General features: G+C 32.2%; 1 protein-coding gene across 1 annotated transcript; it reads left to right on the forward strand.

Annotated features, from left to right (window-relative positions):
• Window positions 1-655: 655 nt before the first annotated feature.
• Window positions 656-1794, forward strand: LOC127557987 (olfactory receptor 149-like). Its single transcript, XM_051991236.1, has one exon. It carries the CDS (start codon window positions 656-658, stop codon window positions 1586-1588), a length of 933 nt encoding a protein of 310 aa, XP_051847196.1. The 3' UTR covers window positions 1589-1794.
• Window positions 1795-12945: the final 11151 nt, after the last annotated feature.

Here is a 12945-nt window from a genome sequence, read left to right on the forward strand (position 1 = left end):
AAATGATGATGAACTAAATACTATTAGGGTAGTCCACAAAGGAGGAGGCTTTAAAGAAAATATAATAAGTCATGTTTTGACTCATTGGGTTTTAGATGCCTATGAAACATTCAATTTGAGAGTTCTAAGAGACATTTGGAGATGTATAACTGGATGATGATGTTGGTGAAGATGATGTTGTAGAAGAAAATAATGATTATGATGATGAATAATTGGCTTGTCTAGGATTAGACAATTTGTAAAGAGATATTTGGAGATGCATAATTGGTTAACGAAGATATTGGTAATGAGGATGTTGAAGAAGAAAATGATGATTATGAGGATGAATAATTGACTTGCTTAGCATTAGATGTCTAAGGCAGTTTTGAAACACAGATCTTACTTCCTCCAGAACACTATCCATTATGCTACACTGTCTCTCATATAAGGTAGCAAATAGGACAACATTTTGTAACTTATAGCACTACAAATACCTGCTCTGTCAGAAAGCAGCCCAAAGTCTTCTATTCTAAAACCAATAGAGTTTTTTTCCCCTTTTACAGGTATATTTGTATTATGTGCATTGAATCTTGCCTTCAATCTCTGACACTAGAACCCACTCTTTGGCATCCAGTGTACTCCCTACCAGGGATTGGTTGATTTTTCTTTCACACAGATGAAGAATTATACAATGGTGACTGAATTTATTCTCTTGGGAATCCCTCATACTGAGGGAATGGAGATTCAACTTTTTATTGTGTTTTTATCTTTCTATTTCTGCACCCTGCTGGGGAACCTGATGATTTTATTGGCCATTATCTCTTCATCTCGCCTTCATACACCCATGTATTTCTTTTTATGTAAGCTATCTATTTTGGACATTTTTTTCCCTTCAGTGAGTTCACCCAAAATGTTGTCCTATCTATCTGGAAAAAGTCATGCAATCTCATATGGAGGTTGTGTATGTCAACTCTTTTTCTATCATTTTGTTGGCTGCACTGAATGTTTTCTGTGTACTGTGATGGCCTATGATCGCTTTGTTGCCATTTGTTTCCCTCTGCGGTACACAGTCATCATGAGCCATAAGGTATGTGTCATATTAGCCCTCGGGTCTTCATTTTTGGGCTGTATTCAGGCCACTTTCCTCACTGTCCTTACCTTCCAGTTGCCCTACTGTGGACCCAATAAGGTGGACTATTACTTCTGTGATATCCCAGTGATGCTGAAATTAGCTTGTGCAGATACCTCAGCCCTGGAGTTGGTGGGTTTTATCAGTGTGGGACTTATGCCACTTAGCTGCTTCCTCCTCATTCTTACTTCATATAGCCGCATTGTTTACTCTATCTTGAAAATCCGCACAGCAGAGGGACGGTATAGAGCCTTCTCCACTTGCAGTGCTCACCTTACAGCCATTCTTCTTTTGTACATACCTGTGGTCCTCATTTACTTACAACCTACCCCCAATCCTTGGCTGAATGCCACTGTTCAGATCCTGAATAATCTGGTCACTCCTATGCTGAACCCCTTGATCTTCAGCCTGAGGAACAAGGAAGTAAAAGCATCCCTAAAGAAGTTGCTGCAGCAGTTTGGATTCCTTTCTGAGAAGTGAGAGACAGAGATATGGTGTGTTTGCATTTATAAATATACATATTTATATTGTTCTCCTGGCTCCGGTTATTTCACTTTACATTAATTTTTATAATCTTCCCAGGCTTTTCTGAAACTTTCTCTTTCATCCTTTCTTACACCATAAGAGTATTCCATCATATTATTAAACCCTAAGAATTAGGGTTCAGCCATTCCCCAATTGATGAGTATCCCCTCAGATCCCAATTCTTTGTCTCTACAAAAAAGAGATACTATAAATATATTTGTATGTATGTATATATATATATGTTTGTGTGTGTATATATATATATATATATATATATATATATATGGATTCTTTTTCATTTTCTTCGATCTCCTTGGGTATATAGTGTTTGTAGCAGTATTACAGGTCAAGGATTATATGCAGTTTTAAAAACTTTTAGGCACAGGTTCAAATTTCTTACTCGAATAGTTGGACTAGGTCACAGTTCCACCAATAGTATATTAGTGAACCTATATTCCCATCACATCCCCTATAGCATTTGCCATTTTTCTTTTTTGTTATCATGGTCAGTCTGATAGGTATCAGGTAGCACCTCTGAGTTGTTTTAATTTTCGTTTCTCTAATCAATAGTGAGCATTTTAAAAATGATGATAACTTTTATTTCTTCCTCTAAAAACTTCCTATTCATATCATTTAAGTAATTTATCAATTGGAAATTGACTCTTAATATTTATAAATTTGACTCAGTTCTTCTTCTATTTGAGAAATGAGACCTATATCAGAAATTTGCTGTCAATTTCCCCTTCCTTTGTTTCCTCCTCTATTTTCTTCTAATTCTGACTACACTGGTTTTGTTTGTGCAAAATCTTTTAATTTTATATAATCACAGTTATTCATTTTACCTCCTCTGGAAACCTTTCCATCTCTTATTTGGACATAAACACTGTGGCATATTGGTTTATGCCTAATTTATCCTCCACTTTTTAGTTTTTCACAATAGTTTTTGTCAAATAAAGAGTACTTGTCCAAATGACTGGGATTTGGGGTTTATCAAACATGTTATTGTGCTTATTTGCTTCTCTATATTTTGTATCTACCAGTACCACATTGTTTTAATTATTATCACTTTGTAATGTAGTTTGATATGGTGCTGCTAGGTCCCCTTCTTTCAAAATGTTTTTCACTGATTCCTTTAATAGTTTTGACCTTTTGTTTCTCCAGATGAATTTTGTTATTATTTTTTCTAGCTCTGTAAAATAATTCTTTGCTAATATGATTAGCATAGCATTGAATAAGTAAATTAGTTTAGGTAGTATCATAATTTTTATTATATTAACTTGACCTATCCATGAGTAATTGATAAATTTCCTGTTATTTAGATCTGTCTTTATTTGTGTAATGATGGTTTATAATTGTGCTCATATGTTCCTGTGTCTATTTTGGCAGTGTTGTACATTGTCTGCAATCATTTAAACAAAGTTTTTCTTTCAGTTTCTCTTTCATTCTCTTTCTCCTGGGTTTTATTGTGATAATAAATAAAAACAATTATGATTTATTTTTCTGCTTCATAGTGTTTTAAATAGGAATTAGTGTTACATTTTGTCAAATGGTTTTTATGCATACTTTGGTATAATGTAATTTTTTTCCTTTTTTTTGTTATGGATAATGATAAATTGTGATAAATCATGGTATATGAGTCCTTTGATCTCAGACTTGAGATGAATGAGGTGGGAGACTCACAGAGTGTGAAAAGAGCTCCAGTTTGTTATGCCATACAGCCTTGTTGATACACATTTTTGCAAGTATGATCAGCCGGTGAACAGCAGGCAATCCCCAATCATCATTCAGGGAAGCATCTTATGGGCTTTGCATATGCATGGCATCTGCCTGTGGGAGGAGAGCCAATCCAGCAGTTAAACAGCTCAGGCATCCCTGTTCATTTAGTCACTGGCTGTGACCCTCCAGCTTACATTCGTTCCCACAATCACAAATCAATGCTCCTTGCTCAACAAGGGCGTTTCTACAACATGGCAGAAAACTTATTGTGCTTCAGGGATTGAGATGGCTTCAGTACTCCCTCTCAGCAGAATCCCACAGCTTTGCAGTTCTATATTTCTGACATGTCTGGAGAAATAGGGATCATAGTGTATAATCTTTGTGCAATATAGCTATAAGCTTCTTGCTGGTATTTTATTTAATTTTTTTCCCATTAATATCCATTAGGAAAATTAGTTTATAACTTTCCTTCTCTCTCTTTTGGGTTCCCTGATTTAGGTATTAAAGCCATATTTGTATCAGAGAATGAATTTTGCTAGATTTCTGTATCTATTTTTAAAAACATTCTATATATTCTTGGAATTAATTAAAAAAAATAATTCTTAAAATCCACCTGTAAGTCCATCTGGACCTGTTTTTTTTTCCCCTTAAGGAGTTCATTTATGGATTTTTCAGAGTATTTTTTTTTTCCTGAGATGGAATTATTTAAATAATTTTTTTCAGTGTTGTTGTTCTAGTAATTTGTATTTTTATAAATATTTATTCTTTACAGTTAAATTGTCAGTTTTATTGACATTGAATTTGAAAAAATGGCTCTTGACAACTGTTTTTGTTTAAGCTACAATGTTTGTTCATTTATCTTTTTCAATTTTTGCATGGATAATTTGTTTTTCTTCTTTCTTTTTAAATAAAAAAGCCAATGACTTACTTTAGTTTTAAAAATAAACTAGCTTCTAATTTTATTTATTAATTTATTTTTTAACTTTGAATTTTATTGATCTCATAATTTTTACAATTTTTATTTTTTGCATGTAATTGAAGATTTTTAAAATTTGTTTTCCCCAATTTTTTTTAGTAGCACGCTCAATTCTTTGCTAGTTATTGATGTAAGCATTCACAGATAATTCCTTTAGTACTGTGTTAGTGACAAAGTAGATCGTGTGCCAGGTCTAAAGTTAGAAGACTCATATTCCTTAGTTCAAATCTGGGTTTAGATACTAACTAGTTATATAACCTTGTGCAAGTCTCTTAACTCTATTGTCTGGTTCTTCATCGGGAAGTATGACAAAAGAAATAGCTAATTATACCCATATCTTTATCAAGAAAATTCTAAACAGAATTGCAAAGAGCTGAACGTGAATGAAATGGCTCATCACATACAACAACAATGAAATGAAATTGGCATGTATTTCATAGATGTCTTTATTTTTAGTGACTAATTAATTGTGTATAATTTGTTCTTTGACTCACTAATTTTTTAGCATTATATTATTTACTTCCCCATTAATTTTTAATTTATGTTTCTATATTGCATTATGGTTTGAAAATAATACATTAAATATTTCTGCTGTTTTGCAATTGTTTGTGAAATATTTATATATCCTAATACATGATCAATTTAGGGGAGGGTACAATGTACAACCAAGAAAAAATTATACTCTCATTTCTATTCAATATTCTCCAGAGTCTATCATATCTAACTGTTCTAATTCTCTTCTTAATTTCTTTGTTTATTTTGTTAAATTTATCTGTGTCTGAGAAGAGTAAATTGAGTTCCTCCGCTAGTATAATTTTATTTCTTTTTTTTACTTCCCCATCTCTAAAAATTTGAATGCTATATCATTTGACACATTTTTGTTCAATATGATTTTAGTTCATTGTTTATGGTATCTTTTAACAAAGATGATATTTTTCTGATTATTTTTGTAAATCAGATCTCTTTTTTTTTTTTTTGCTTTTATTTTGTCTGAGATTATGATTGCTGCCCTTGTTTTTTTCTTTTCTCTTTTTTGTATTTTACCTGAAAAATAATGGATTCTGCTCTGACCCCCAATTTTTTTCTGTATAAGTAATAATTTTATTGTAACTTGATGGGCTAAAATGCTAAAAAATATTTTCAGCAACAAGATATAAAAAATATCTGAACATTAACATCTGATGGTTAATAAAAAGAGACTGGCCAATTTGATGCAAGCGTTTATATGCATATTATGAATTTTCTAAATCATACCCACCCTAATACTGATTTTAAAATAATTATAATAATATATTTATTTTCAAAAAAGGAGTCCCTTAAGTTACACCTTTTTCTAAATACTGAATACAGAATTGATTGGACTATTGTACATGATGATGAATTCAAATATTTGAAGAATTCCCACAAATCCATTTACTTCACACAGAAAAATAAGTTGTGAGTCTAATTAAATTCAGCAAACATTTATTAATTACCTACATTGTACAGAAGACTAGTTAAATTAGTCTAATATTGATGATTTGGAGGAAGCTCTCCCTTCTTCCCTCCCTCCCTCTCCCTTTTCTTTTTTCTCTTCTCTCTTTCTCCATCTCTGTCTCTGTCTCTGTCTCTCTCTTTCTCTTTTTCTCTCTCTCTGTCTCTCTCTGTGTCTCTCTCTCTCCAATATATTAAAACCAGTGTCTAATGTTACTGAATTAATTTCAAATAAATGAAGTTAACATTCATAATTGAATAAGTTTCATTCTGAACTGTAATATTGATTTTTAACTATGAAACACCTTTATAAAGAAATAATGATCTCTTAAAATTTCATTCTTATAATATATATTTTAGATCATGAGAATGAAAATATAAATATCTGATATGTTTGAAGTAGGAAAAACAATAAAAAATTCTTCCTTTTCAAGGATACTATATATGACTGCATTGGATTAAAAATAATTTGAATAAAAGACTTAAAATTTTAGGTATGTTGTTCTCAATTACCCATAAGTAAAAGGAGATTTTCTTTTTATTCCAATTATGACCTTAATACAATGACAAAGAGGTAAAGAATTTGACCCAATCATCTCCTCATTTATTTTCTGTCTAGTTTACATATGTATCAGTAATATTTAAGTAAACTTAAGATATTTTAATGTTTTGTAGCTAAATTTTATAATTGAAGTCCTAAAAAAGTCCTGCATTTCTTAGGTCAACAGACAGTAAATTGACCATCTATAAAAAGAGTATTTTGCTTCCTGAACTTGCTTCCTAAATAAAGCAAATTGAAATGAAATATATGAAACCAATCAGTAATTTTAAGATTTAACTAAGTCCAATTTTCAGAAAAATCTATCTCTGTAAAACTACCATACACACATACACATAAAAGTGTATATATACACAAAATGAACGCAGAACACAAGCAAGATTTTCCAAAAAAGTTTGAAGGTACTAGATGTGAATAGTTAAAGAGTTAATGTTGTCTGGCCTCCTATTTCAACTGTCTTTGTATCTTTCTCTTCCAAGTGTGTTTCTTATAAACAACATAGTTTGTTTTGGTTTCTAATACATTTTTTCTTTTTTCCATTCTTGAGTCAAGACAATCATTACATTAAATATAAATGCAATCTATGCTAACCCAAGATGTAGGAATGCAGCTTGAAGTGGAATTGAGATAAACCATAATAATTGTAAAAATAAAATAGAATAGGAGCCAGAGTACAGTTTATAAGAATTATGGTCAGGGTAGAAGGAAATTCAGCCAGACCTAGAAGACAGATCAGATATTTCCTATTTTAGATCCTTGTTTCCTATGATCTCACCATTGCTGTTATCCAATATCTGTGTGTTGGGAGAGGAGAAGATACTTTGAGCTAATTGCTCCCTCAGAGTAGTTACTGGATTTATTGTGTCCCAAGAGCTTCACCAGGAAATCAAAGTTTCTTTTGTTGTTGTTGTTGTTTGATTTTTGTTTTTTACTTTATTGAAGTCTCTGAGGAAGCGATTCGGAGTGTATGGCCAGAGACGGATCTTGTTTTTGTAATACTTCAGAGACTCATTTGTTGATCAATAAAGATAGCACTGCAGGTCCACTGGTGGGAGCACAGCCTTCCTCTTTCCAGTTTCTGGGTGTCAATGAACCTTAGGTTATAAATGATATTCTTAGATTACTAGGTGGGGGATGTAACCCTTCACCAAGGTCTGCCACATTTACCCATGACCACAGTAAGTATCTGAACTGCTTGTTCTTCTATTTTTCCTACATTCTCACATGAAAGAACATAACCATAAATAAAAGGGCTACTGGATGATCCTTTGTCCTAAGAAGGGTACGATTTTTGTGCTATTTTTTAGAACTTTCATTCCTGCAGGGAAGTCTGATAAAATACAAAAAGTCCATAGTGATATTGGAATGGGTGACAGAGTTACTTCTGGGTGAGTTCCCTGGACTTGGATATTGGACTTCTAACAACTTTTACTTTGGATATGTTGATCAATATAGTCCCAATTTTTCTATCTACTTGATACTGAATATAGTGAGGAACAATATTGTTTATATATTCTTTGACATAGAATGATTTAATTTTAGACTTACATCTTTTCCAACTTTAAAATCATATGTGTTTAAGATAAATAGTAAATTCATTATTGATTATTATGGAGAATTTTCAGATAAGAAAACTCCTTCTATCAATGCAGGTTGACAATTTCTCTAAAACTTATAGTTTTTATGAGTTGCCATCCTGAATTATTATGAAGTTAATTGAATTGCGTAGGTCACACAATGAGTATATGTCAGAAGCATTTCTAGGCTTCAAATATAAAAATTTGTATATTGCTTTAAAGTTCATAAAATACTTTCCTAATAACACTATGAAGTAATATAAGAATAATTATGCCCTTTTACAAATGAGGAAATTAATACTTAGAAAAAGGAAATAACATGCCCAGGGTCACAGAAATATTGTATCAGAGATGGGATTTGTACCACATTCTCTCCTAACTCCAAGGATCTTTTTGTTTTCCAATGTGTATTTTATTCCCTGGGCAAAGATATAAGCATGTAAAAGACTTTGTGGGATTTTGTCAATGGGAATAACTCCTGATATAGGAATTTATTTCCAATACAGTTTACAACCATTTTATGATTTAGTATTAATAATAGCAATTTACATTTTTATAGCTCATTAAAATTCATGGTGCAATAGATATAGCATCAAGCCCAGAGTCTAGATGACTTCTGTTCCTCAGACACTTACCAGCTCTATAATTCTGGCCACAAAAATCCCAAATGGGGTCCCAAAGAATCTGATACAGCTGAAAGGATTGAACAGCAACATAAAGTTTACAAAACATATTACAATATTTCATTTGATCCAATCCTTTTAATAACTCTGTAAAGTAGGTGATATTATACCTATTTTATAGCTAAAGAAATAAGACACAAAAGATAAATGATTTTTGATCCAATCCTTTTTTGAAAAATATTTTATTTTGTTTTATAATAACTTTATATTGACAGAATCCATGCCAGGGTAATTTTTTTACAACATTATCCCTTGCACTCGCTTCTGTTCCAATTTTTCCCCTCCCTCCCTCCACCCCCTTCCCTAGATGGCAAGCAGTCCTATATATGTTAGATATGTTGCAGTATATCTTAGATACAATATATGTTTGCAGAACCGAGCAGTTCTCTTGTTGCACAGGGAGAATTGGATTCAGAAGGTAAAAACAACTCGGAAAGAAAAACAAAAATGCAAATAGTTCACATTCATTTCTCAGTGTTCTTTCTTTGGGTGTAGCTGCTTCTGTCCATCATTTATGAATTGAAACTGAGTCTTTGTCAAAGAAATCCACTTCCATCAAAATACATCCTCATACAATATCATTGTCGAAGTGTAAAGTGATCTCCTGGTTCTGCTCATTTCACCTAGCATCAGTTCATGTAAGTCTCTCCAAGCCTCTCTGTATTCATCCTGCTGGTCATTTTTTACAGAACAATAATATTCCATAACATTCATATACCACAATTTACCCAGCCATTCTCCAATTGATGGGCATCCATTCAATTTCCAGTTTCTAGCCACTATAAACAGGGCTGCCACACACATTTTGGCACATACAGGTCCCTTTCCCTTCTTTAGTATTTCTTTGGGATATAAGCCCAATAGAAACACTGCTGTGATCCAATCCTTTTAATAACTCTGTAAGGTAGGTGATATTATACCTATTTTATAGCTAAGGAAATAAGACACAAAAGCTAAATGATTTTATAGGGGGTTACAGAAAACACATATTTGAGGCAGGATTTGAACTTAGTTTTTCCTGATGCCAACAGCAGAATTTTCTCTGTTATGCTATTATGCCTTTCAAGGGGACAGTTCTAGGGAGCTGCCTAAGGCTTCTAAAGATTAAAGAACTTGCCTATTGTCCTGTAGCATATAGGCAAATTTGAATGCAGAGCCAATAGAAATTCATATTCTCTCTACTATTCCACACTTCAACCAACCTCCCACCCCTCTGCCCAAGTGATTACATATATGTGATGATGACTACAATTGCATGTTTTCTGACTATTTGGAGAGGGCATGGGAACAGAAGGAAATTAGAATATAAGTACCATAGGGTGAGTCAAATTGTCCTAGACATTTCTGTTGAAAATAGTTTAAGGTAATAACCATAACAACCAAGATGATAACAATTTACATAGACCCTAAAATGTCATTTTGGTTTCATAGTATGTGCACATAAAATTTGGTCCTATAATACTTGGAGTCATAATCAGAATTCACTCCATCAGGTAATCAGAGCTGTGTGACATGTAAAAATAATCACTAATGAACGGCTGAATGAATGTAAGGCCTGGGAGAAATCAGGAAGCAAATATGATGAAAATTGAAATCTCTTCTTTCTTCTTGAGAATCACTGGGGTTTAAGAGCTAGGGTGCATTAGCTTTTAGTAGATAGATGCTTCCTTGCTCTTAGGTGGGGGAGATCTACAGAGTGTATTGGATCAAATGCCTAGTAGTTGTTTTTATTATCAGTCTTTCAGAGATTTTATTCATAACCTTGAAAGTTCAAGGATTTGATATTATCAGTTCACTTAGAGGTGATCAATCTTGGGGGAATTGATTCATAGTTACCAAGTATATCCACAAAATGATTTATAAATCATAAAACAATACTAAGTTACATGAATAAATAAGCATATCATTCTCCTATGTTTTACTGTATGGAGTACAAAGGTTACCATGATTTCTTAAAAGTTGTACTAATATAATGTAAAGTATGGGAGATCCTACCTAGTCAGGAAACCTTTGAGTGCCATGGTAGTATTATATTGTATGTACAATATCTTAGACAAAATAGAAGAGATAACCCTAGGTTTGTGGAATGATGATTAATTTTTGATCACAACAAAGTTAAAACCTTCAATTAACTTTTAGACAAGTTGTGATCTGTATTGATAGAAAGAAGGAGAATGTCCGATATGAAATCACTGGTCATTTTGGTACAAAATCAATTCATTTTTCCATAAATTTTTTTATTGATTTTATCTGTTATTGGTGAGCTCCTAGAGCTCCTAGAGAAACACTGTTGGGTCAAAGGATATGCACAGTTTGATAATTTTTTTGAACATAGTTCCAAATTGCTCCCCAGAATGATTGGATCTGTTCACAGTTCCACCAACAATGTATCAGTGTCTCAGTTTTCCCACATTCCCTCTAACATTTGTCATTATCTTTTCCTGCCATTTTAGCCAATCTGACAGGTGTGTAATGACATCTCAGAGTGTCTTAATTTTCATTTCTCTGATCAGTAGTGATTTGAAGCACCTTTTCATATGACTAGAAATAGTTTCAATTTCTTCATCTGAAAATTGTCTGTTCATATCCTTTGACCATTTATCAATGGGAGAATGGCTTGATTTCTTATAAATTTGAGTCAATTCTCTCTATAATTTGGAAATGAGACATTTATCAGAACTTTTGAATGTAAAAATGTCTTCCCAGTTTATTTCTTCCCTTCTAATCTTGTCTCCATTAGTTTTGTTTGTACAAAAATTTTTAACTTAATATAATCAAAATTATCTATTTTGTGATCCATAATGATCTCTAGTTCTTCTTTGGTCACAAATTCCTTCCTCCTCCACAGATCTGAGAGGTAAACTATCCTATGTTCTTCTAATTTGTTTATAGTGTCATTCTTTATGTCTAGATCATGAACCCATTTTGACCTTATCTTGGTATATAGTGTTAGGTGTGTATCTGCCATACTAGTTTTATGGTTATGACTATTTTGGTATACACAATCTTTTTTTATGTTTTTAATGTGCTTGAGCTATGTGACTAGCAATGTGACTTTCAAGCCCCTCTTTTTATTATAATTCCAAAATATTTTCCCAAATGATTTAGACCAACTCAGCTCCTTCAATAGTATATGTCTTTCTACAACCCATCAGCAATGACTTTTCCAATTTTTTTATCATCTTTGTTAATTTTCTGAGTGTAAAGATAAAGTTTGGGTTATATGTATATGCATGTATTGCATTTTTCTTGTTATTAGTAGTTTAGATAATTTTTCTATACTTTTTAATAATCTGTAATTTTCCTAAAAACAAACTGTTGATTTGCTATGATTTATTTTGAAATATTTCTTAATCTTATATATTTGTTAATATTAAGTTCCTATATATCTTGCATATCAGACCCTTATCAGGTCTATTTGATGTTAAAAAAAATTAAATCCCCTAATTTTACACTTGCCCTTTTTATTCTGATTGTAACATGTTCTTGAAAATGGTTTTGACTTCATGTAATCAAATTTATAATTTTTTTGTGATTATCCTCTACTCAGTCTTTCATTAAGAACCCCTTCCCACCTCCACTTTCCATAGCTATCACAGTCAAATAACAATTGCTTCTGGAATAAGCATAATTATATTTGAGCATCCTGGGATTTTGAGGGATTAGCAACAAAAATAAAAACATAAAGGTATTTTTGTTGTTTTTGTTTTTGTCTATTTGTTCTACAAAGGATCATCTGTTCCTACCTAAACTTTCTGTTTGGAACATAGTTGATATGTTCTACATACATATCTACAGCTTACATATTGTACTTCTATTTCCATTGTACTTAAATACTATCCTTCCATCCAACTTTTAAATAAATTCACATGAAGAAAGATGTCATGAATTTTGAGGAGAAAGTATAATTTATAGACATGTATGTGAGATTTGCTATGAGGAAGCTGTGACACATTTCTTAGTCTACTGTTTATAAGGGAATGCTATATTTAGAATTCATTTTCAGGAATGCTAATGAGAGTCAAACTGAATCCAAATTGTTATCAACAGTATATCATATCACAGATTCTAATTTTATACAGTGATGATCAAAGGAACTTCTCACTTCTCATCTGGATTAGGCTTGCCATTTGCTACAATTTATCAAGGCATCAACACCATACTAATCTTACAAAAGGAAAATACTGTAGATGCTGGTGATGAAGACTCCTTTCTGTTTTAGCTATTAAAAAAAATGTGGAAGTAAAAAGTCTACCCTTTTGTTATTCTCTGGTATTATAAAAAACATCAATCAGAAGTGGTCAAGCTAATGCTACCCTGATGCTTCT

Source organism: Antechinus flavipes, chromosome 3 (genome assembly GCF_016432865.1).
Source record: "Antechinus flavipes isolate AdamAnt ecotype Samford, QLD, Australia chromosome 3, AdamAnt_v2, whole genome shotgun sequence".
Classification (NCBI taxonomy): domain Eukaryota; kingdom Metazoa; phylum Chordata; class Mammalia; order Dasyuromorphia; family Dasyuridae; genus Antechinus; species Antechinus flavipes.

What these genes read in the sequence shown, in the direction of transcription:
- LOC127557987 (XM_051991236.1), top strand. Translation starts at nt 656, where the DNA reads ATGAAGAATTATACAATGGTGACTGAATTTATTCTCTTGGGAATCCCT.